Below are 21,674 nucleotides of genomic sequence, written 5' to 3' on the forward strand. Positions count from 1 at the left end.
TCCTACTATGTTTCAGTGGCCTTTTTCCTGGTCAAGCATTTGCTTGGTTTCTGTAAATCTTTCACTGTCTTCTGGAGTTCTGATAAGGTTGACTGACAGTTTTCGCCAGGTTTTTCAGTGTTTCTGGGGAGGAACAAGCTCCTGGAAGTCCCTACTCTGCCATTTTTGCTGACATTCTCCTCACTCATTTATGACACTAGCATAACTCTGATACCAAAACCTGACAAGGTCATTACGAAAAAAGGATGTTACACACCAATATTTCCCAGGCAGCGTAACTCATCAAATTAACAGAATATAGAAGAAAACACATGATTATCCCAATAGGTACAGAAAAAAGATTTGATGAAATTCAACATTCATTATGATAAGGATTCTCAGCCGACGAGGTGGGAACTTTCATAACTTGACAAAAAGCATTTACCAAAAACCTACAGCTAAAATCATACTTGATGAAAGACTGTACACTTTCTCTATGAGATCAGGAACAAAGCAAGGAAGTCCACTTTTACCATTTTATTCTACATTGTAATGGAAGTCTTAGCGAGTATAATGAGATAAGAAAGAGAATAAAAGGCATAAAGATTAGAAAGAAAGTAGTTGTTATGAACTGAATTGTGCTCCCTCCCAGATTTATATGTTGAAGTCCTAACTTCTAGTATACTTCAGAATGCGACTATATTTGGAGAGAGGGCCCTTAAGGAGGTAATCAAGACTAAACAAGGTCATATGGGTGGGCCCTAATCCAATATGACTGGTGTCCCTTTAAGAAGCGGAAGACAGGCCAGGGATGCACGCTCACAGCAAAAAAGCCTTGTGAGGACACAATAAGACAGTCGTCTGCAAGCCAAGGAGAGAGGCCTCAGCAGGGAACAACAGGAAAGGAACCAGAGGAAACCCTGGTGAATAACAGAAGTATACTATATCTTAATTGGGTGGTGCTTCCCTGGGTATATACAACTGTCAAAGTTTATCAAACTGTACACTTAAGATATATGCAATTTTATTGTATATAAATTAAATTTCAACTAGAATAAAAGGAAATGAAAAAAACCCTCCAGTTTTCTTGACTCTCAAGGTGTTGCTGTTTTTAAGACCCCACTCTATTGCTATCTCTTTGATATTACAAATCAGTCACCGTAAGGACTTTGAAGGGACAAGTATATACATTTCTTAAATCACTAAATTATTGCAGGCAATGAGGTCAAAAGGTTTAACTGATTAGATCCTTTTTGTGGGAAAACAGGGCAATAACATATAAAGAAAAATCAATACATATGTTATATTAATTCATTTAACAAATATATAATGAACACCTATCAGATATTAAAGAACATTCTAGGAGATGGGGATACAACAACGAACACAGGGAACGCTTATATACTAGTGGGAGAAGACACAAGATATAAAAAACAAGTAAATTATATAGTATTTTGAGATACTTCTTATGTTAAGTGAAATAAGCCAGTTAGAGAAGGACAATCTCTGTATGACTCCACTCATATGAGGAATTTAAAAATGTAGACAAAGAGAGGCTGGCCCCGTGGCCGAGTGGTTAAGTTCGCACGCTCCGCTGCAGGCGGCCCAGTGTTTCGTTGGTTTGAATCCTGGGCACGGACATGGCACTGCTCATCAGACCACGCTGAGGCAGCGTCCCACATGCCACAACTAGAAGGACCCACAATGAAGAATATACAACTATGTACTGGGGGGCTTTGGGGAGAAAAAGGAAAAAAATAAAGACTTTTAAAAAAAAATGTAGACAAAGAGCACAGTTTAGTGGCTACGAGGGGATAGATGGGGTTGGGGGTGGGCACAAAGGGTGAAAGGGTGCACCTACAACACGACTGACAAATAATAATGTACAACTGAAATTTCACAAGATTGTAACCTATCATTAACTCAATAAAAATTAAAAAAAATAAGTAAATTATACAGTATTTTGAGATACTTCTTTCTATTGTAGAGGATGGAAAATGTAGAACCTCTGGTTTAAAGGACAATATATATTCCATATATAGCAACTTCAACTCTTTTTTTTTTTTGGTGAGGAAGATTGGCACTGAGATAACATCTGCTGCCAATCTTCCTCTTTTTGCTTGAGGAAGACTGTCCCTGAGCTGACATCTGTGCCAATCGTCCTTCGTTTTTTGTATGTGGAATGCCACCACAGCATAGCTTGATGAGTGGTGTGTAGGTCTGTGTCCAGGAACCAAACCCATGAACCCTGGGCCACCAAAGTGGAGCATGCGAACTTAACCACTATACCACCAGGCTGGTCCCAGCCACTTCAACTCTTAATGCTAGTCTCTTGCATTTGAATTCCTTTTTTGAGTGAATTGGGCAGAACAATTTAATCTACATGTCTGGGTTTATTCATAGTCCTGTACTATGCTTGTCTTCTGTGTTCTGTTGATAAAGGCATCAACTTAACGAACCTTTTACCTGAGACTTCTGGAAATCAGTAGTAACATATTGTGGTACCTTTTCCAGTGATTGAACATATAATAATAACAATGATGCTAATAATAAAAGACACATAAGTAAATGTTCCTTAGAGGCAAGATGGAAATAGTTTCTGTACTTTGGATACTCCAACTTGTTTACTTTTTAATTTTTTGCTGAGGAAGATTCATTCTGAGGTACCATCTGTTGCCAATCGTCCTCTTTTTCACTTGAGGAAGATCCACCCTAAGCTAAGATCTGTGGCAATCTTCTTCTATTTTGTATGTGGGTCACCACAACAGCATGGCCGCTGACAAGTGTTGTAAGTCCACGCCCAGGAACCGAACCCAAGCTGCTGAAGTGGAGCGTGCCAAACTTAACCACTAGGGAATGGAGCTGGCCCTGTTGTTTATTTCTTTAATCATGTCACCTATGTCAATCCATTATGGGTTACAAAGAACACTCACATCATTGCAAGCACAGGCTCATTTAGAGGAACAACTAGGAGCTTCAGAGACTATTCCTCACTTCAGATGAGTCTACAAGAATCCTCTTCCAGTGAAAGAAAAATGTGTTTGGGAGCTCCTCAGGGAGCCTCAACAAATGACAGCTGCTGTATATTATATTACCTAAAAAACCCGAAGACAAAATGAAGGGCAAGGTCAATACTATCAGGTAGAGCCAAATTACTCTAGGTTCAGCCTCTCTCAAACTCTCTCAAAGATTTAAGGTGATTCAGAGATCAATGAAAGAGGAACAGACAGGAGGTAGCTTCAAATGTAGTTGGGCTTCGGAATGGCTTTAGCCTGACTTAGGAACAGGTAGTGCCAAGCCCCGAGGTCTAAGCTTTTGATTCCTGAATGTGTGTGCTCAGTGGCCTCAGAGCCTCTGCTAGCCCATCAGCATAAGGGGAAAAAAATGCTCCCAGATTCTAAGGCTCTTATAGAAGAGAATCAGTGATGGTTCTGGAAGAGGAGGTTCTAGGCAAGCTAGGAGAGAATAGAAACACTGCTGCACAGGGAGGAAAAAAGACAAATGAAGACTGGGTATTTCCAGATTTATGCCTTTGGCTTAAAAGTTCTTGACTCAAGTTTAGATTTTCCTAAGCAATGTCTCCTTGATCCACATAGCTCAACAAAAGCAACTAAAATAGAACTTTCCAAGCATTGATGACTGAAAAACAATTTACATTTTAAGCATAATTCTGACAATACTGTGCACATTTTTGCAATCATGACACTGTTTCCTGAGACAAGAATCGTGTCTTTTTTACATGTTTAGTATTAATAAAGGTGACAGAATAGTGAGGAGCAGACAAGAGGTAAAGGAGTAGGAGACTGATAATAAAGATTAATGGTCCTGCAGTAAAGGTCCTATGTAGGACTTTATGATTAAAGGACAACAAAAGATATAAAACATAAGAAAAGAATTTAAAAAAATTCAGACACACTAAAGAGGGGAAAGCAATTAAGGAGATACTAAACCGAGCAGTGTAACTCAGGCAATTAGTGCTAGGTCATCGGCCTCATGATAAACAGGTGTCCACACCCTTGCAGCACACCTTGGAAAGTCCGTCTCCCATTCGGTGGGTGCCACAGCAAATGCCAATGCAGCAACTTTGCCCTGTACTGTAATCTGTGTAAACCTCTGCAATGGGCAGAATGGCTCCAGGGGGCAGCTTCAGCTACCTCAATGATCAGGTATACCACTGCCAAGGGCTCCAAATTAGAATGAGAGAAAAATACAAGACAGCCTTTCTAATGACTAGGGAAAAAAGTTAATAATTCCTGTGAATATTTTAAAACAAAACTCTTTTAAAAAGATGAAAAAGTTTCTATTTTCTTCACTGCAACACTACAACCCCTCCCCCCAAAAACGGAAGAGGAAAAAAAAAAAAAGCTAATGAAAAAAATAAAACCATGAGTGAAAACTGTTCCTGAAAACTTCGCCAGAATTGTAACAGCTTTCTCTTGGTTAAATTGATTGGTGGAGCAACATTATAAAATGACTAGTAGGATTCACTGTGCACAACGGAAAGTGCTGAAATGTCAGCATTTCTGAACCCCTGTTAGTCAAAAATGATTTTGTTTCAAATTAGAAATTGATTTTTTTGGACACAAGCCCTTTCCAGGCTTCTGGCTTCTGTAACTGGGCCCGGGAGAGATTAAACCTCTACCGCGGCAAGGACTGGCCTGATGATGCTTTTATCAAAGTGCCTTTTCACTGGATGCTTTCTAATGTTGCTGTGCTCTTAACCAATACCAGAAGTTATTCGTCCGTTTGCTATTACACTACATTTTTCTCATTTTGCTGTTTTATTTTAGTGCTGACATACAACACAAATTTGTTGACAAGTTAACAGAAGCCTACGCTAAGTCTTGCAGCAGAACCACCACACCCATTGTGACTGCTTCTCCACTCTCCAAAGTACAAAGTAAGAGTTTCCCATCTCTGAAGGACTACTAACCGAGAAAGTAAAGAAGATTCTATCTCGGATACTGAAGCTCCTCAATTTCATTTTTGTTTCTGGTAGCAAAGCCTGAAAAGACAAAAGTTGTTCTAAGTTGTCCTAAAGCAGTGGCGGTCTGCAGAACTTCTGCCACATGTCAAACAAAATGTACTTTTGCTTTTGTTTCAAATTGTGGATAGCCTCCCTTCTGAAGTTTGGACTAATTATCATCTCTCAATTGTCTGGGAGAGGATTAAACAATTTCTAGATTAATCATAGTTAAAACCAAAAGACATGACAAAGCTGGCAGCTGATAAGGAAAGACAGGGCGTAGCACACCTGCAAGATCTTCTCAGAAAGCAATGCCCGTTGCTCAGATAAATAAATGTGAGAGTGGCTAGAGAGATTATGAAAAGTTGGTTTCTTAAGATCAGAGGTGGGCAGGTGCCAGCCCAGTGAAAAAAGAGGTAAATAAGAAGGGAATCAGGGGCCGGCCCCGTGGCCGAGTGGTTAAGTTTGCATGCTCCGCTTCAGCGGCCCAGGGTTTTGCTGGTTCGGATCCTGGGCGCAGACATGGCACCATTCGTCAGGCCACGCTGAGGCAGCATCCCACATGACACAACTAGAAAGACCCAGAACTAAAACATACAACTATGTACTGGGGGGATTTGGGGAGAAAAAGCAAAAAAAAAAAAGAAGGGAATCAAGGTTAATGACTGTGAGTAAGATGACTGGGAAAGAGGCATGAGCAGCAGAGGGCTCCAAGACCTTCTTTGGCCCTTTGTCTTCTGCGTATCTCTTCTGTACAATGAACCTCAGACTTGTTCCACTCTGCTCCAAAGTCCTCCCCTCAATAATTCCAGAAGAGAATGAGCCAAAAGCCACTCCAGAAGCAACTGGGAAACAATTAAATTTGACTGCTTCACTCAATATTTCACACAGTTATTTATAATTGATTTCTTTAAAAATATCTATGACATATAACATAGGAAGAATTATTGGCACTTAAAAGACTGCTAGGCAATATATGCTTAGGACTTATGAGGTTTTGTTTTAGCCGCAATGTAGAACTATCCATGACCTCTCCTCCACTCTCCCCATATTTCCAGTTAATTGATTAACTGTAGTTAGAATTTACATTCCCAGCAGATTTATGTTCAATTTCTTGTCCTCTTTACTCACTTTGAACATTATTTTGTGTCTATGACCATACTTACTGCTGAATAATTCTTACAGTTTGCTGCTTGCAAGAAGAGGGACAAATTGGGTCGTTTCTCACGTGAGTATTCTAAGAGAAATGCTGATGCAATTCACTGATGCGGTAGATGTGCTACCTCTGGCCTTGCAGGCACGTGTCAGTTTGTAACATATGTAACTCATGCTCAGGTTGTAGGAAATCATCTGGAGTTCACGACTAACAGCCAACAACAACCACCTGCTGCCAAAAGTTTCTCATTTTGCTACTACATGTGCTAAGCTTACCTCTCTGGGGTCGACATGTATCTTTCTTTTGACATGTCCACAGGGCATCATCTTCCATATGTGACTGAAACCCAACTGTCTTCTTCTCACTTCTATTCTCTCCACTGTTAGTGGACTCTGGGTAGTTTCTGATGGATGGTGATGTTCCAAGCAGCCAGCCATCACATTTTGACTTCAATAAACTGAAAAGGACAAACATGAATGAACTGTGGATAGCACAGAAGGGGGTACAGATCACACAAAGGCAGATAAATTCAGCATGAGTTGAACTGCAATCCATGGCAGTAAGAACTTTCTTTTTCTTCTTACTTTTATTGAAGTATAATTTAAATAATTTACTGAAGGTTTATTTTGTGTCCTGCCACAAAAATTTTGGAGAGTAAACGGTCTTTATCTTCAAAAAGCCTACATTTGGAGCTGGGGAAATGAGACTCAGATCCATGAACTGCTAAGAAAGCCACAGAGTATGACTCAAAACCAGAATATCTACAGAAATAAAAAGTATGCTAAAATAAGACTTGCATAACTAAAATGTTTCTAAGTACTAAAAATGAACCTTCGGAATTAAAATATCACCAATTTGCTTCAAAATGCATTTGTGTTTGCCATTTTCAATTGTTATCATATTTCTTATGTACCTAGAGTATGTAAGGAGTAGTACAATAGCGCACGTGGAAGAATTAGTCTCTGTCCTCACATAATTTCATTATAAAGTCAACAAGGCAAATACGGAGTAAAGCGAATTTTAATGAAAATAAACAAATGCACATATGCTTTTCTAATAAACTGTGTTCCCACCATTAGCACATTTTCTCTTATAACAGTTCATTTTTTAGAGAGATGTTCTGATGATGTATATTCCTTACTATTCCTCCAGCCTTTTCCTTCTAACTTAAGTTCACCACAGACTCATGACATTTTGGTTTTGTCTTCCCCATGCCCATAAACAATGTGAAAATTAAAATAAAAAAAGAGGACTTTTCCTCAAAAAGTAAGATTTCAAAAGTTAAGATGTTTAAACTCCCCAGAAGCAGAGGTAATCTCTAGATAAGAACAAGTTGATAGAGTATTACTGGATCCATTACTAATCACAGATGGCCCTTGACCAGGATTCAAATTACGTAAACCCTTCAAAGTATTGGGCTTCTGATTTGTGTTGATCAGGATTTTTAATAATGTTTGCTCTTATCATAATTTATTAATAAAAACCAAGAAATTAAATGGCTTTATGTTCAGAATGATATAAGGAAAACAAAAACTATTGGCACTATGGCTTTATATGGGCATAAGGCAATATATTAAATTTGCGTTCTTTAAAAAATTTTTTTTTACCAGAACCCAGGATCACTTCCCATGTGGACCCATCAGCGGATGTATATCTTAGCTCATATAACTTCTTATTCATGAGACAGGAAAATAGAATAAAACTACCTCACTGTGAATGTAAGGTAAATTTACCTCAACCCAGAAGCCAAAAACCCAGGCAAATGCAATGAAAAGTCAATGTGACCAAGACAACTGGCTTCCCCCAAATTCATTCATTCTCTGTTCAGCTGAGCTCCCGGTACTAGTTAATGCTGATCACGTTCAATACTGATTGCTTCCTGCTTCTTTACCCCATTTTACATAGAAACTTTTCTGTACCTTTATTCCAAACCCTATCCTGGGAATCCTCTATCTCAACAGCGGACTTGGCTTTTAATTTCCCTAAAATAAAGATGGCTATATTAAAATTTTCTCCTTTCATTTGCATTTATTTCCATCTTTATTCATCTACTATTCCTTTTAATGTCTCAGAAGAAAATTATACCTTTGTTCATACTCTTGATACCATTGACCTATGCTGTGTCCACGGCCTCTCAATGATCTCTTTTTCTTTTTTTTCTTCTTCTGCCCAAAGACCTCCACTACATAGCTGTATATTGTAGTTTTAGATCCTTCTGGCTCTACTGTGTGGGACACTGCCTCAGCATGTCTTGATGAGCAGTGCTAGGTCTGTGGCCAGGATCTGAACCGGCAAAACCCTAGGCTCCCAAAGCAGAGGGCACGAACTTCACCACTCAGCCACGGGGCCGGCCCCAATCTCTTTTTCTTATAATTTACAAACTCCTCCTCCTCTCAACTGGTTTCTTTCCTAGGATTATAAACTGGATCGAACTTCCCATTAAAAATCAAAACCTAAACCTAAAACCAAAAACTCTTCCCTTAAGTGGGAAAGCATAATACTACTTAGTGTCAGTGAGGGTGTGGGGACAACAGCATCTTAACACACTTACTGAAGGAACTGAAAATTGGTATAGCCTTTTGGTGGGTGATTTGTCAACACAAAATAAAAATGCACCTACTGTCCTAATAATCCTACTTTTAAGAAGTTATCCTACAGAATTACATATACAACAGCATAAGAATAACTACACAAACAACAGCATGAGAATATTTGTTTAAGGATGGTCATTGCAGAATTATTTGTAACAGTGAAAAACTGAAAGCAAATATTCAATAGGAGGAGTAAATAAACAACAGTACATCCATCATAAAGAATACTCTTCAGCCGTTAAAAAGAATGAGGTAGTTTTCTATACTACCATAAAGAAACTGAATGAACACTATTAAATAAGAAAAAAAAAGCAATTTGCCATAATAGAATGTATAACGTGATCTCATTTTTGTAAAAACAAAAATATATAAAAAATATTTTTAATTTCTGGATGGATAAATACCAAACCAGAGAAGAGAAGTAGAAATGGAGTGACTGAGGGAGAGATTTTTATAATTTAATTTATATGCTTCAGAATATTTCATTTCTTCCAATAGGCATGTACTTTTGTAATTAAAAAACAAAAACTTTTACCATCTTCTTTACATTACCAACTTCTCTCTCCTTCACTTCTCTGCCAAACTTCTATAAAAGAGTAATTAATTTTAACAGACATGCCTACTAAAACAATTTTTGAAGAACAAATATAGCGACCTTTTCTCTTCCAACAATCTTGTTTGTTCCTGGACCACTTCACAGCAATGGGCTCCTTTCTTAAAACTTTTTTCTTTGGACTTTATAACGTATGATCTTGACTGTTTTTCTAGTTTTAGGAGGCTTCTACCCATATTCTTTTACTGGGAACTCTTCTGCTTCCTTCCTCTTAAATGCAGGCATTCCTGAAGATTCCGTCCTTTCCTTCTTTCTCAGTGAGCCTTGCCACACAACTCTACCTTCAGGTATGATTTCTAAAGAGATTCTTCCAGCCCACAGTGCTCTCCAAAACAGCTCGTCTGACCAAGTATCTGGTGAAACATTGTGAAGGGATGTCTTGTCATACCTCCCAAACCAACTCATGATGAAGCAATGCATTATCTTTACCTGAAACCAGTTCCTTCATCTGTTTCTATTCTCATTTAATGACACCACGATTCTCTCAGTGACTCATATGAAAAACATCAGTTATCTCAACTTTTGCTTTCCTTGTTCCTGTTCAATAAATTGCCAAATCAATCATTCCTTTATACAGTAATGTGTTGCTTAACAATGGGGATACATTTTGAGAAATGTGTGGTTAGGCAATTTCATCATTGTATGAACATCATTGAATGTACTTACACAGACCTAGATGGTATAGCCTACTACACACCTAGGCTACATGGTACTAATCTTACGGGACCACTGGTGTATATGTGGTTGTTGTTGACTGAAACTGAAATGTTGTTATGTGGCGCATGGCTACATATTCATCAGATATTTATTGAGGGGACACTCTGTGGGCTTCATTATGTGCTATGGGGCCTGGGTGGGCAAATACAGAAAACAACTATTTGTTGAGCACTTGATATATGCTAGGCACTCGATATGCAAACATGAGCAAGACCTGGTTCCTGTTCTCCAAGTGATTTTAGTGGTGGAGACAGAGAAACAGATCTTTTTAAATATGATATGATACATGCTACGATTCAGGAATACAGGGTATTAATCAGAGCACGAAGACAAGGCTTCTAACTCTATCTACATAACGGAAAGGAAATTCCTGAAGAATTCAAACTAAATTTTGGAGGATAAGCAGGAGGATAAGGAAGGGTGGACATATGTTCTAGGCAGAAGAAAACAGCATAAGCAAATATATCAACAAGAAAAACTTCACCATATATTTTGGGGAGAAGTGGAAGATGAAGAAGGATAGGAATAGTTCACATCATGAAAGGTTTGGCTTCTCATGTCAAGACGTGTGGCAAGGCAGAGTCACTGAAAGGCTCTAAGGGGAAAAATGACACAATCCAACAGGAATTTATGAAAAATTACTCTAGCACCATTTAGAGAATGGGCTGAAAGAAGCTGGATGAGCGGAAGGCTGCTGAAACAGCTCTGATAAGACATGATGAGGGTCTGAAATAGAGAAGCACTAGTGGGAATGGAAAGGAGATAGCTCTTAAAACATAGGATTTAAAATTGGCAGAACTTGATACGTGTTTGAATATGAAAAGCGAGGGAGAAAAAGGAGTTGAGGATGATTGGCAGAATTATTTGTGGATAAACAATACAGAGAAGGTTTGGGGAGGGTGGGAGAAATTAACTGTAGCTTGAGATGCCTATGGAACATCCGGGAAGATATTTCAAGAAAGCAACTGAACCAATGACTCTACAGCTTTTTGCTAGTTGGCTGAGTGACTTCAGGGTGGTGGGGCTCAGAGACAGAGTTGAAGAAGTATATGGTTCACTTTCAATTTTCTTGATGAAGGACAAGGTAAATTTATTCTTGTGAGTGAAAGAAATGGGTATTGAGGAGAGGGTGAAAGTCTGGAGTACGTATTGAGGGAATTCAAGATAAAAATGACACAGAACAAGGAAAAGGTTTTCCTGAAATGTTGAAGGCCTAACAATTAGAAATTATAAATTTGTATCAGGGCTCAGGTGCACAGATGTAGAAGCAGAGAAAGCGTGAAAGCCTGAAACAGGGTTAGGATTTTATTGGGAGGGTGCAGCAGATTGGTGGTCAAGGTTCAAACTCCAACATCCTGCACCAATACAGTCCCCAGTATGAAAGCCCTCCCCACCTGCACAAGCTCTGATGTTCTGTGCCAAGCTGCCCCTTCTGTGGAGCAGGTTCTCATACCTCATGATCAAATTAACCTGGGGATATGATGCGAGGTACGGATCAAGGTTCATTTTTTTCAGTATCTATATCCAGTATATCCAGCATTATTTGCTTAAAAGACTTTCCTTTTTCCAAAGAACTGCTTGGTACTTTTTTAAAAAAGCAGTTGAATATATGAGTGTGTGGTTCCATTTCTGGACTCTCTTCTGTCCCACTGACCTATTTATCTATCTTAATGTGAATGCCAACTTGTATTAATTACATAAATTAAAAAAAATTTTATTGAGGTCATAATAGTTTTTAACATTGTTAAATTTCAGTCGTACAGTATTATTTGTCAGTTCCTACATAAATGTTCCCCTTTACTCCTTATGCCCACCTCCAACCCCCTTCCCCTCTGGTAACTACTAAACTGTTCTCTTTGTCCCTGTGTTAGTTTATCTTCCACATATGAGTGAAATCATATGGTATTTGTCTTTCTCTGTCTCGCTTATTTCGCTTAACATAATACCCTCAAGTTCCATCTATGTCATTGTGAATGGGACGATTTTGTCTTTTTTTATGTCTGCATAGTATTCCACTGTATATATATACACCGTATCTTCTTTATCCAATCACCAGTCAGGTACTTGGGCTGCTTCCATGTCTTGGCTATTGTGAATAATACTGCAACAAACATAGAGGTGCATAAGTTTCCTTGAATTGTTGATTTCAAGTTCTTTGGATAAATACCCAGTAGTGGGACAGCTGGGTTGTATGGTATTTCTATTTTTAATTTTCTGAGAAGTCTCTATACTGTTTTCCATACTGGCTGCACCAGTTTGCATTCCCATCAGCAGTGTATGAGGGTTCTTTTTTCTCCACAACCTCTCCAACATTTGTTATTTTTGTCTTGGCAATTATAGCCATTCTAACGAGTGTAAGGTGATATCTTAGCGTAGTTTTGATTTGCATTTCCCTGATGATTAGTGATGTTGAACATCTTTTCATGTGCCTATTTGCCATCTGTGTATCTTCTTTGGAAAAATGTCAGTTCATATCCTCTGCCCATTTTTTGATCGTGTTTTTGTTGTTGTTGTTGTTGAGTTGTGTGAGTTCTTTATATATTTTGGAGATTAACCCTTTGTCAGATATATGATTTGAAAATATTTTCTCCCAGTTGATGTGTTGTCTTTTCATTTTGTTCCAGGTTTCCTTTGCCTTGCAGAAGCTCTTTAGCCTGATGAAGTCCCAGTTGTTTATTTTTCCTATTGTTTCTCTTACTGGAGTAGACACGGTACTTGAAAAGATCCTTGTAAGACCAATATCAAAGAGCGTACTGCCTATATTTTCCTCTAAGAGTTTTATGGTTTCAGGTCTTACCTTCAAGTCTCTGACCCATTTTGAGTTAACTTTTGTGTATGGTGAAAGATAATGGTCTACTTTCATTCTTTTGCATGTGGCTGCCCAGTTTTCCCAACACCATTTATTGAAGAGACTTTCCTTTCTCCACTGTATATTCTTAGCTCTTCTGCCGAAGATTAGCTATCCATAGATGTGTGGGTTTATTTCTGGGCTTTTAATTCTGTTCCACTAATTTGTGTGTCTGTTTTTGTATCAGTACCATGCTGTTTTGATTACTATTACTTTGTAGTGTATTTTAAAGTCAGGGATTGATTACACAACCTTTAGTTACATACCTAAAATTAGGTAGCATAAGTCTTTCAGTTTAATCTTTTATAACAGCAAAGACTGTCTTTACTATTCTAGGCCCTTCATATTGCTATGTAAATTTCAGAATGTTTGCCAATTTCCATAACAGTATGCTGGCATTTTGACTGAAACTGTATTGAATCTATGCTTCAATTTGGAAAAAACTGGTATCTTAACAATATTGAGTGTTCCAATTCAAGAACATGGTATATCTTTCTATTTATTAAATTTTCTTAAATTTGTCTCAGTAGTATTTTGTAGTGATCAATGTAGAGATTTTGTTTATTTTTTGTTAAGAACTTCTAGGTATTTGATGGTTTTTGATGCTACTGTAAACCTTTTCTTTTATTTTATATTCTGTGTTTTTTTTATCTATTGCTATATGATAGCAAATTGTGATATATAGAAATAAAATGGGGGCTAGCCCCGTAGCCAAGTGGTTAAGTTCGCGCACCCTGCTTCAGTGGCCCAGGATTTCACTGGTTTGAATCCTGGGCGTAGACATGGCACTGCTGGTCAAGCCATGCTGAGGCAGCATCCCACATGCCACAACTAGAAGGACCCACAACTAAAATACACAACTATGTACCAGGTGGGTTTGGGAGAAAAAGGAAAAATAAAGTCTAAAATTGATTTTTATACATTGGACTTGATCTTGAATTCTGTGAGTGTGTTAAATTCACTTAATTCTAGCAGCTGTTTTCTATAGGTTCCTTAGGCTATTTCTATATAGACAATTATGTGATGAGAACAACGACAATTTTACTTGTTTCTTTCCGATATTTTTCACGCCTGATCACACTAGCTAGGACCTCTGGTACAATATTGAATAGAAGTGGTAAGAGTGGACATCCTACCTTATTCCTAAAAGTATTCATCATTAAAGAGATGTATCTTTGTCTATACCCTCTATTAGATTTCTAGTTTGATGAGTAATTTTTCTTCCTATAATGAATGAGCATTGGAAAACTTATGTTAAATGCTTTTTCTGCATCCATTTGAGATGATAGTTTTCTTCTTTATTATGTTAATGTGGCAAATCACATTGACTGATTTTCAAATGTTAAGCCAACTTTGCATTCCTGGGATAAACTTTACTTAATCAAGCTGTATTATCCTTTTTGTGTATTCTCGGATAATATTTTGTTAAGGAAATTTTTTGTTTTGCATTTACATTCATGAGGAAGATTGGTCTGCCATTTTCTTTTCTTCTAAGGCTTCTACCTGGTTTAGGTCTCACAAAAGGAATTGGGGAAATTTCTTTCTTCCTCTGGTCCAGTGGTTCTCAAATGGGGTAGAAGAAGAGGATTTTGCCACATAGGGGACATTTAGCAATGTCTGGAGAGGGCTTTGATTGTCACAATGGGGGGGGGGGTTGCTATTGCCATCTGATGGGTAGGAGACAGGGATGCTGCTAAACATCCTACAATGCAAACAACAGTCTCTCCCCACCCCCACCATGAAAGATTATTATCTGGTCCAAAATGTCAATAATGCCGAGGCTGAGAAACTCTGTTTTAGTCTCTGAAAGAATTTGCGTAAGATTGATATTATTTCTTATTTAGATGTTGGGTAGAATTTACAAGTGAAGTTTTATGGGTCTGTAGTTTTATTTATGGGAAGTTTCTTTCTTTTTTTTTTTGAGGAAGATTAGCCCTGAGCTAACTACTGCCAATCTTCCTCTTTTTTGCTGAGGAAGACTGGCCCTGAGCTAACATCCATGCCCATCTTCCTCTATTTTCATACGTGGGATGCCTACCACAGCATGGCTTTTGCCAAGCAGTGCCATGTCTGCACCCAGGATCCAAACCGGTGAACCCCAGGCCACCGAGAAGCAGAACGTGCGAACTCAACCACTGTGTCACTGGGCTGGCCCCTGGGAAGTTTCTTAAATAGAAATTAAATTTCTTTAACAGATACAGGGCTATTAAGATTTTCTACTTTTTTTCTGGTAACAGTTTTGGTATATTGTCAGTTTCAAGGAATTTATAATATTTAAGTTGCCAAATGTACTTCAAAGAATTGTTCAAAATAATCCTTAATTACTTTTTGAAATATTGTTAGAATCTATGGTGATCTCTTCTTTTTCATTCCTGATATTGGTAACTTGTTTTCCTCTCTATAGTAGATTGATCATCTTGAAAAGGCTTATTAATTTTATTTACATTTTCAAAGACTCAGCTTTTGGCTTTGTAGATTTTCTCTATTGCTTCTTTTCATTTTCACTGCAAGAATTACCAAAGAATGGCTGCTACAAGCTTGAAAGCAGGACAGAAATATAGAAATCCTACAAACTGGGTAACGCTGGGAGAAATTGGAGTTCTGACACAGAATGGTAAGATACTGTTAATGTCCTCGACTTCAGCTGAGACATCAGAAAGTCCACATCCTAGACAAGGGCTTACTGTAAACCTCTAACCAAGCCTAAAATCAAGATGACAAAATAGACAGGGAGGAAGGGGTTTGGAGATTGAGTCTTAGCAATTTAGAATGGCTTGGGAAACATCCTGGGCTTTCCAGAGATCCCCCCTCACAAAGCATATAATCAAACCAATCCAAGTTCAAGGTGATTTAATTACCTTGAATTAAAGCAGGTAATTAAATTGCTGAGAAAGAGCAAAAATCAACACTTTTCAGAAAATAATAAAATCCACATCTCTGAATGTATTATCCATAATATCCAGGATACAATACAAATTGTCAGACACAAAAGAAAGAAAACAATGTGACCCATAGTTAAGAAAAAAAATTCAATTAAAATCAACCAAACATGGCCCAAATATTGGACTTAGCAGATAAAGACTTTATGTAAATCAGCTATTATAAATATGTTAATGGATATAAAGGAAAACATGTCTTTATGGATGAACAGACAGGCAGTCACAGAAGAGAGATAGAAACTCTAAAAAAGAATCAGATGGAAATTCTAGAGCTGAAAACTACAGTGGTTGAAATAAAAATTGGAAAAACAGAGATGAAAGATCAAAGAGTAAGTGAATTTTACGACAGAATCAACAGAAATGATGCAATTTGAAGAACATGGAGAAAAACACTGAAGAAAAATGATCAGTTTCAGGGATCTTAGAGACAATGTTACGCTGTTTCAGAAACATAATTAAAGTCACAGAAGAAGAGACAGAAAATAGGATAGAAAAAAATTGAAAAAATCTATTTTAAAGAAATAATGGCAAAATATTTCCCAAATTTGATGAAAAACATTGACCCATAGATCAGTCAAACTGTTGAAAACCAAAGATAAAGAGAATCTTGAAAACAATCAGATAAAAATGTCGACCACTAAAGAAGAATAATGATCTTGACAGTTAACTTCTCAGCAGAACAATGAGGGCCAGAAGATAGTAGAACAATATCTTTAAAGTGCTGAAAGGAAAAAAAAAAAAAACCCTGTCATCCCAGAATTCTGCATCTCATGAAAATACCCTTCAAAAATGGAGAAATAACATTTTCAAACAAACAAAAACAGGGAAAATTTGTTGCCAGCAGACTTGTAGTACAAGAAATAATAAAATGTATTTCAGGTTGAAAGAAAATGACACCAGATGGAAACCTGGATCTATAGCAAGAAATGATGAGTATCAGAAATACTACATATGTGAATAAATACAAAAGTCTGTATTTTCTTGTTTTTGTCTTAATGTCATTAAAAGATATATGAATGTTTAAGGCAAAAATGAGAACACTTATTATGGGATTTATAATGCACTGAGCTGTCATGTATATGACTATAATATTACAAAGAATGAGAAGGTAAATATACCTATACAACAGAAAAATTCTTACATTCTACATAAAATGGCACAGTATTAGTACTACATAGACTTTAATAAACTAGGGAAACATATTGTAATCCCTAGAGAAATCACTAAAAAAATACAAGGAAGTATAGCTAATAAAATAAGAGAAATAAAAAGAGAAAATTGAAAAAAAATTTTCTTATTATTTTCCCTTCCCCCCCAAAAAAAGCAGAGAAGGAGAAATAGAAGAAAAAAGAATAGATGAGATTAACAGAAAGGAGAAAAAAAGCAAAATGTTAGACCTACATCCAACAGCATCAACAATTAAATTAAATGAATTAAACACAAATTATACGGAAGAGATTGTCAGACTAGAGAAAAATGTAGAACCTAAACCATATGCTGTTTACAAGAGTCATACTTCAAATATAAAAGAATAAATAGGTTGGCATAAAAGGATGGAAGAAGATCTGTCATGCAAACAGTACACATGGAAGGCTGGAGTGGTTATATAATATCAAATAAAGTAGACATTAAGAAAAAGAGTAGGGCCGGCTCCGTGGCCAAGTGGTTAAGTTCGCGTGCTCCGCTGCGGCGGCCCAGGGTTCGGATCCTGGGCGCGGAGGTGGCACTGCTCGTCAGGCTACATTGAGGCGGCGTCCCACATCCCACAACTAGAAGGACCTGCAACTAAGATATACAACTGTGTACAGGGGGGGTTTGGGGAGATAACGCAGGAAAAAAAAAAAAAAGATTGGCATCAGTTGTTAGCCCAGGTGCCAACCTTAAAAAAAAAAAAAAAAAAGAAAAAAAGAAAAAGAGTACTACCAGAGATAAAGAGAAACATTTCATTGTGATTAAAGGGCAAATCATCAGACACACATAACAATCCTAAATACATATGTATCTAACAGAGTTTCAAAATACACACAGCAATACTGATAGACTAAAGGAAAAAGTATATGAATTTATAATAATATCTGAAGATTTTATCAACAGATAGGAAAAAAAGACAAAAATTCAGCGGGTTAGAGGAGAATTGAGTAACACTACTAATCAATTTGATTGACATATACAGAAGATTACACTCAAGAGCAGAATATACATTTTTAAAAGTGCACATGGAAGAATATTAACCAAGATAGATAGTATGTTAAGCCACAAAACATATTTCAGTATATTTCAAAAGAATGAAATCTCATAGAGTATGTAATTTGACCACAATGGAGTTAAATTAAAAATAAAAAACAAGGTATCTAGAATAACTTCAAGTATTTGGAAGTTATGTAACATACTTCCAAACAACCTATAGGTCAAAAAAAATCACAAAAGAAATTAGTAAATATTTTTAAATGAATGATAATAAAAATACAATGTATCAAGATTTGAGGGATACAGAAGCAGTACTTAGAGGGAAAACAACTTAACTGCTTGTATTAGAAAAGAAGGCAAGTTTAAGATCAATGATATAATGTTCCATCTTATGAAGCTAGAGAAAAAAAGAGCAAAGCAGATATAAACTAAGTACAAGGAAGGAAACAATGAAGAGTAGAAATCAATGAAATAGACAAACAATAGAAACACAAAAGTTGGCCCTTTGAAAATATTAATAAAATTGATAAACTTCTTACTAAGACAAACTATGACAAATAGAAAACTCAACTTACAAATACCAGATATCAGAGGGGATATCACTATAGATTCTACAGATAGTAAAAGAATATTAAGGATATTTCATGAACAATTTTATGCCACTATATTCAATAACCAAGATGAAATAAAATCCACAGACTTCTTGAAAAATATAACTTGTTAAAACTAATTCAAGAGGAAACAGAAACTATGACTAGCCTCATATCTATTAAAGAAATTGAACTCATAATCAAACCATTCCCACAAAGAAAACCGACCAGATAGCTTCGTTTCACTTGTAAATTTTATCATATTTAAGGAAGAAATATTACTAATCTTACAGAAGTTTCGGTAAATAGGAGGCAACACTGCTCAACTCATTTTATGTTACCATGTGACACCAAAACTTAAGTTATTACAATAAAGGAATACTACAAACTAGTATCTCTCATGAACACAGACACACAATTCCTTAACAAAATATTAGCAAATTGAATCCAGCAATATATAGGAAGGTACTACATCACGGCCAAATGACTATTTTTCCAAAATGCAATGTTGGCTTAACATTAAAAAATAAATGCATGTAAATCATCACATTAAAAGAATAAAGGAGCAAAACCACATGACTAGATCAATAAATACAGAAAAAGCATTTGACAAAATTCTGACAAAAACTCTCAGCAAACTAGGAATAAAAGAGAACTTACTTCAATCTAATAAAGGGCATCTACCAAAAATCTATATTTAACATTACAGTTATTAGTGAATTATTGAATGTTGTTTCCTTGAGAGAAAAGCAAGAATGTCTTCTTTAACTACTTCTATCCAATATTGTATTGGAAGTTCCAGCCAATGAATAAAGCAAGAATAAGAAATAAAAGATATAAAGCTTGGAAAGGCATAACTAAAGCTGTTATTATTCATAGGCAATGTGACTGTAAACTTGAAAGTCCCAAGGAGCCAAAAAAACCCCCCAAAACCAAAAAAACAAAAACGAACCAATCAAACAAAACCCTGCCAGAATATGTGCATTTAGCAAGATTGTAGTATACAAGGTAAATATTCAAAAACCAATAATCTTTCTACATACCACCAATAAATTCAAAGAAAAGTGCGCAAGACTGTTATGTTGAAAACTACATGGCATTACTGAGTTAAATTTTAAAAGATCTAAATAAATTCAGAGATACACCAACTTCATGTGTTGGAAAACTCAATATTTTTAGGATGTCAATTCCCCCCAAATTGATCTAATCATAATTCCACTTCACTAATAGAAATTGATAATTGGAATCTAAAATTTAAAGACAAGAGCTTAGACTAGCTACAAGAATTTTTAATAACAAAAACAAAGTTGGAAGACTTACACTATCTCATTTCAAGATTTACTATAAAGCTAAATAATACAGACTGTGTGACACTGACATAAGAATGGACATATAGATCATTGGAATAGAAATCCATAAATGTGTGTGCCTGAGAGTACATATCCAACTGACTTTTGAAAAGTCATTAGGCAATTCACTGAAGAAAAAATAGTTTTTTCAATAAATGGTGCCAGAATAACTGGATATATGTACAGAAAAAAAAGTTTTTGAACTGTGAGCCTTACCTCACACTACACACAAAAGTATATTTGAAATGGATCACAGACAAGTGTAAAAGTTAAAACTATACAACTCCTATAAGAAAACACAGAAGACCTTTTTTTTTTTTTGAGGAAGATTAGCCCTAACTGTTGCCAATCCTCCTCTTCTTGCTGAGGAAGACTGGCCCTGAGCTAATATCCATGCCCATCTTCCTCTACTTTATATGTGGGATGCCTACCACAACACGGCGTGCCAAGCGATGCCATGTCTGCACTCGGGATCCGAACCGGCGAACCCCAGGCCGCCAAAGCAGAATGTGCGCACTTTGTTGCGTCACCGGGCTGGCCCGGAGAAGATCTTTTTAACTTGCGTCAATAAAAAGTCCTGCTCTTCAAAAACACCATTAAGGAAATAAAAGGCAAATCACACACTAGGAGAAAATATTCATAATACATATATTTGATGAAGGTTTTGCATCCAAAATATACAAAGAATTCCATGTTAAATAATTGTGTTGTTTACTCAGTTAAAACTGGTTAAAATATTTGACAGATACTTTACAAAAGAAGATATATGAATGGCCAATAAACAACAATAAAAGATGTGCATCATAATTTCTCATCAAAGAACTGAATATTAAAACCACAATGACATGCCATTTCACATCCACTAAAATGGCTGAAATGAAAATGTCTGACTATATCTAGCTTTAGCAATGACATAGAGCAAATAGGACTCTGACGCTTTGCTGGTGAGATTATAAAGGTATATAGCTTCGGAAAATAGTTTGGCAGTTTCATGTATAGTTAAAAATAAACTTAGAATATGATACAGTAATTATATTCCTAGACCTTTACTTAAGAGAAAGAAAACATATCTACCAAAAGACTGGTACGCAGATGTTTATAGTAGGTGTTTTCTTTTTTTTCTGGCCAAATCTAGAAACAATCTAAATGTCCATCAACAAATGAACTGATAAACAAGTTGTGGTATACTTACACAATGAACTACCATAACTGCAGGCCCTCTAGGACCAGTTCAACTGACCCCATCTTATCAACAGAGTAATTAAGAGTTGTCTTTCAGGAACTGAGACCCCTTGTCCGGTTCAGACCAGTTGAGACCACCAACCCATCAATTGGGTCTGCGCAAATGCTTGATAAGTGGCCTTTTTGACGTCAAGGAACTAAAAGCTACACCCTCAGATCATGGTAACACTGCCATTTTGTGAACATGCATCCCATGAAGAGCCACGAAGCTTGACCACACTTGCACAGATCGTCAATTACCTTACTTCTCCTTACCTCCAATCATCCGTCTCCACACCTCAGACCACCCTGCCCTTCATCCCGTAAATTGTGCCCCAAGCCCTGAAGACAGATCTGAGGGCACATGCCCCGTCTCCTCGCAGATTGGTCTCGCAATATACAGCTACATTTCTTCTCCCAAAAGCTGATGACATAATAATTGGCTTTTTTTATGCACAATGGGCAAGAGAATCCCAATTTTGTGTGGTAACACTACTACTCAGGAATAAAAAAGTAAT

At 36.8% G+C, this 21,674-nt stretch overlaps 1 protein-coding gene across 11 annotated transcripts in view; it reads right to left on the reverse strand.

The window, feature by feature from the left end:
* Window positions 1-21,674, reverse strand: part of KIAA1328 (KIAA1328 ortholog) — a 337,652-nt gene that overhangs the window by 51,765 nt on the left and 264,213 nt on the right. For all 11 annotated transcript variants that reach the window (XR_011504452.1, XM_044774592.2, XM_044774590.2 and 8 more), the window contains one exon: window positions 6,377-6,558. Coding sequence is in view for 10 of the 11 variants with exons in the window: in XM_044774592.2 (XP_044630527.1) it covers window positions 6,377-6,558 (182 nt within the window). In the remaining variant the exon portion in view is untranslated. The remainder of the gene's footprint in view (window positions 1-6,376; window positions 6,559-21,674) is intronic.

Source organism: Equus asinus, chromosome 7 (assembly GCF_041296235.1).
Source record: "Equus asinus isolate D_3611 breed Donkey chromosome 7, EquAss-T2T_v2, whole genome shotgun sequence".
Lineage (NCBI taxonomy): Eukaryota > Metazoa > Chordata > Mammalia > Perissodactyla > Equidae > Equus > Equus asinus.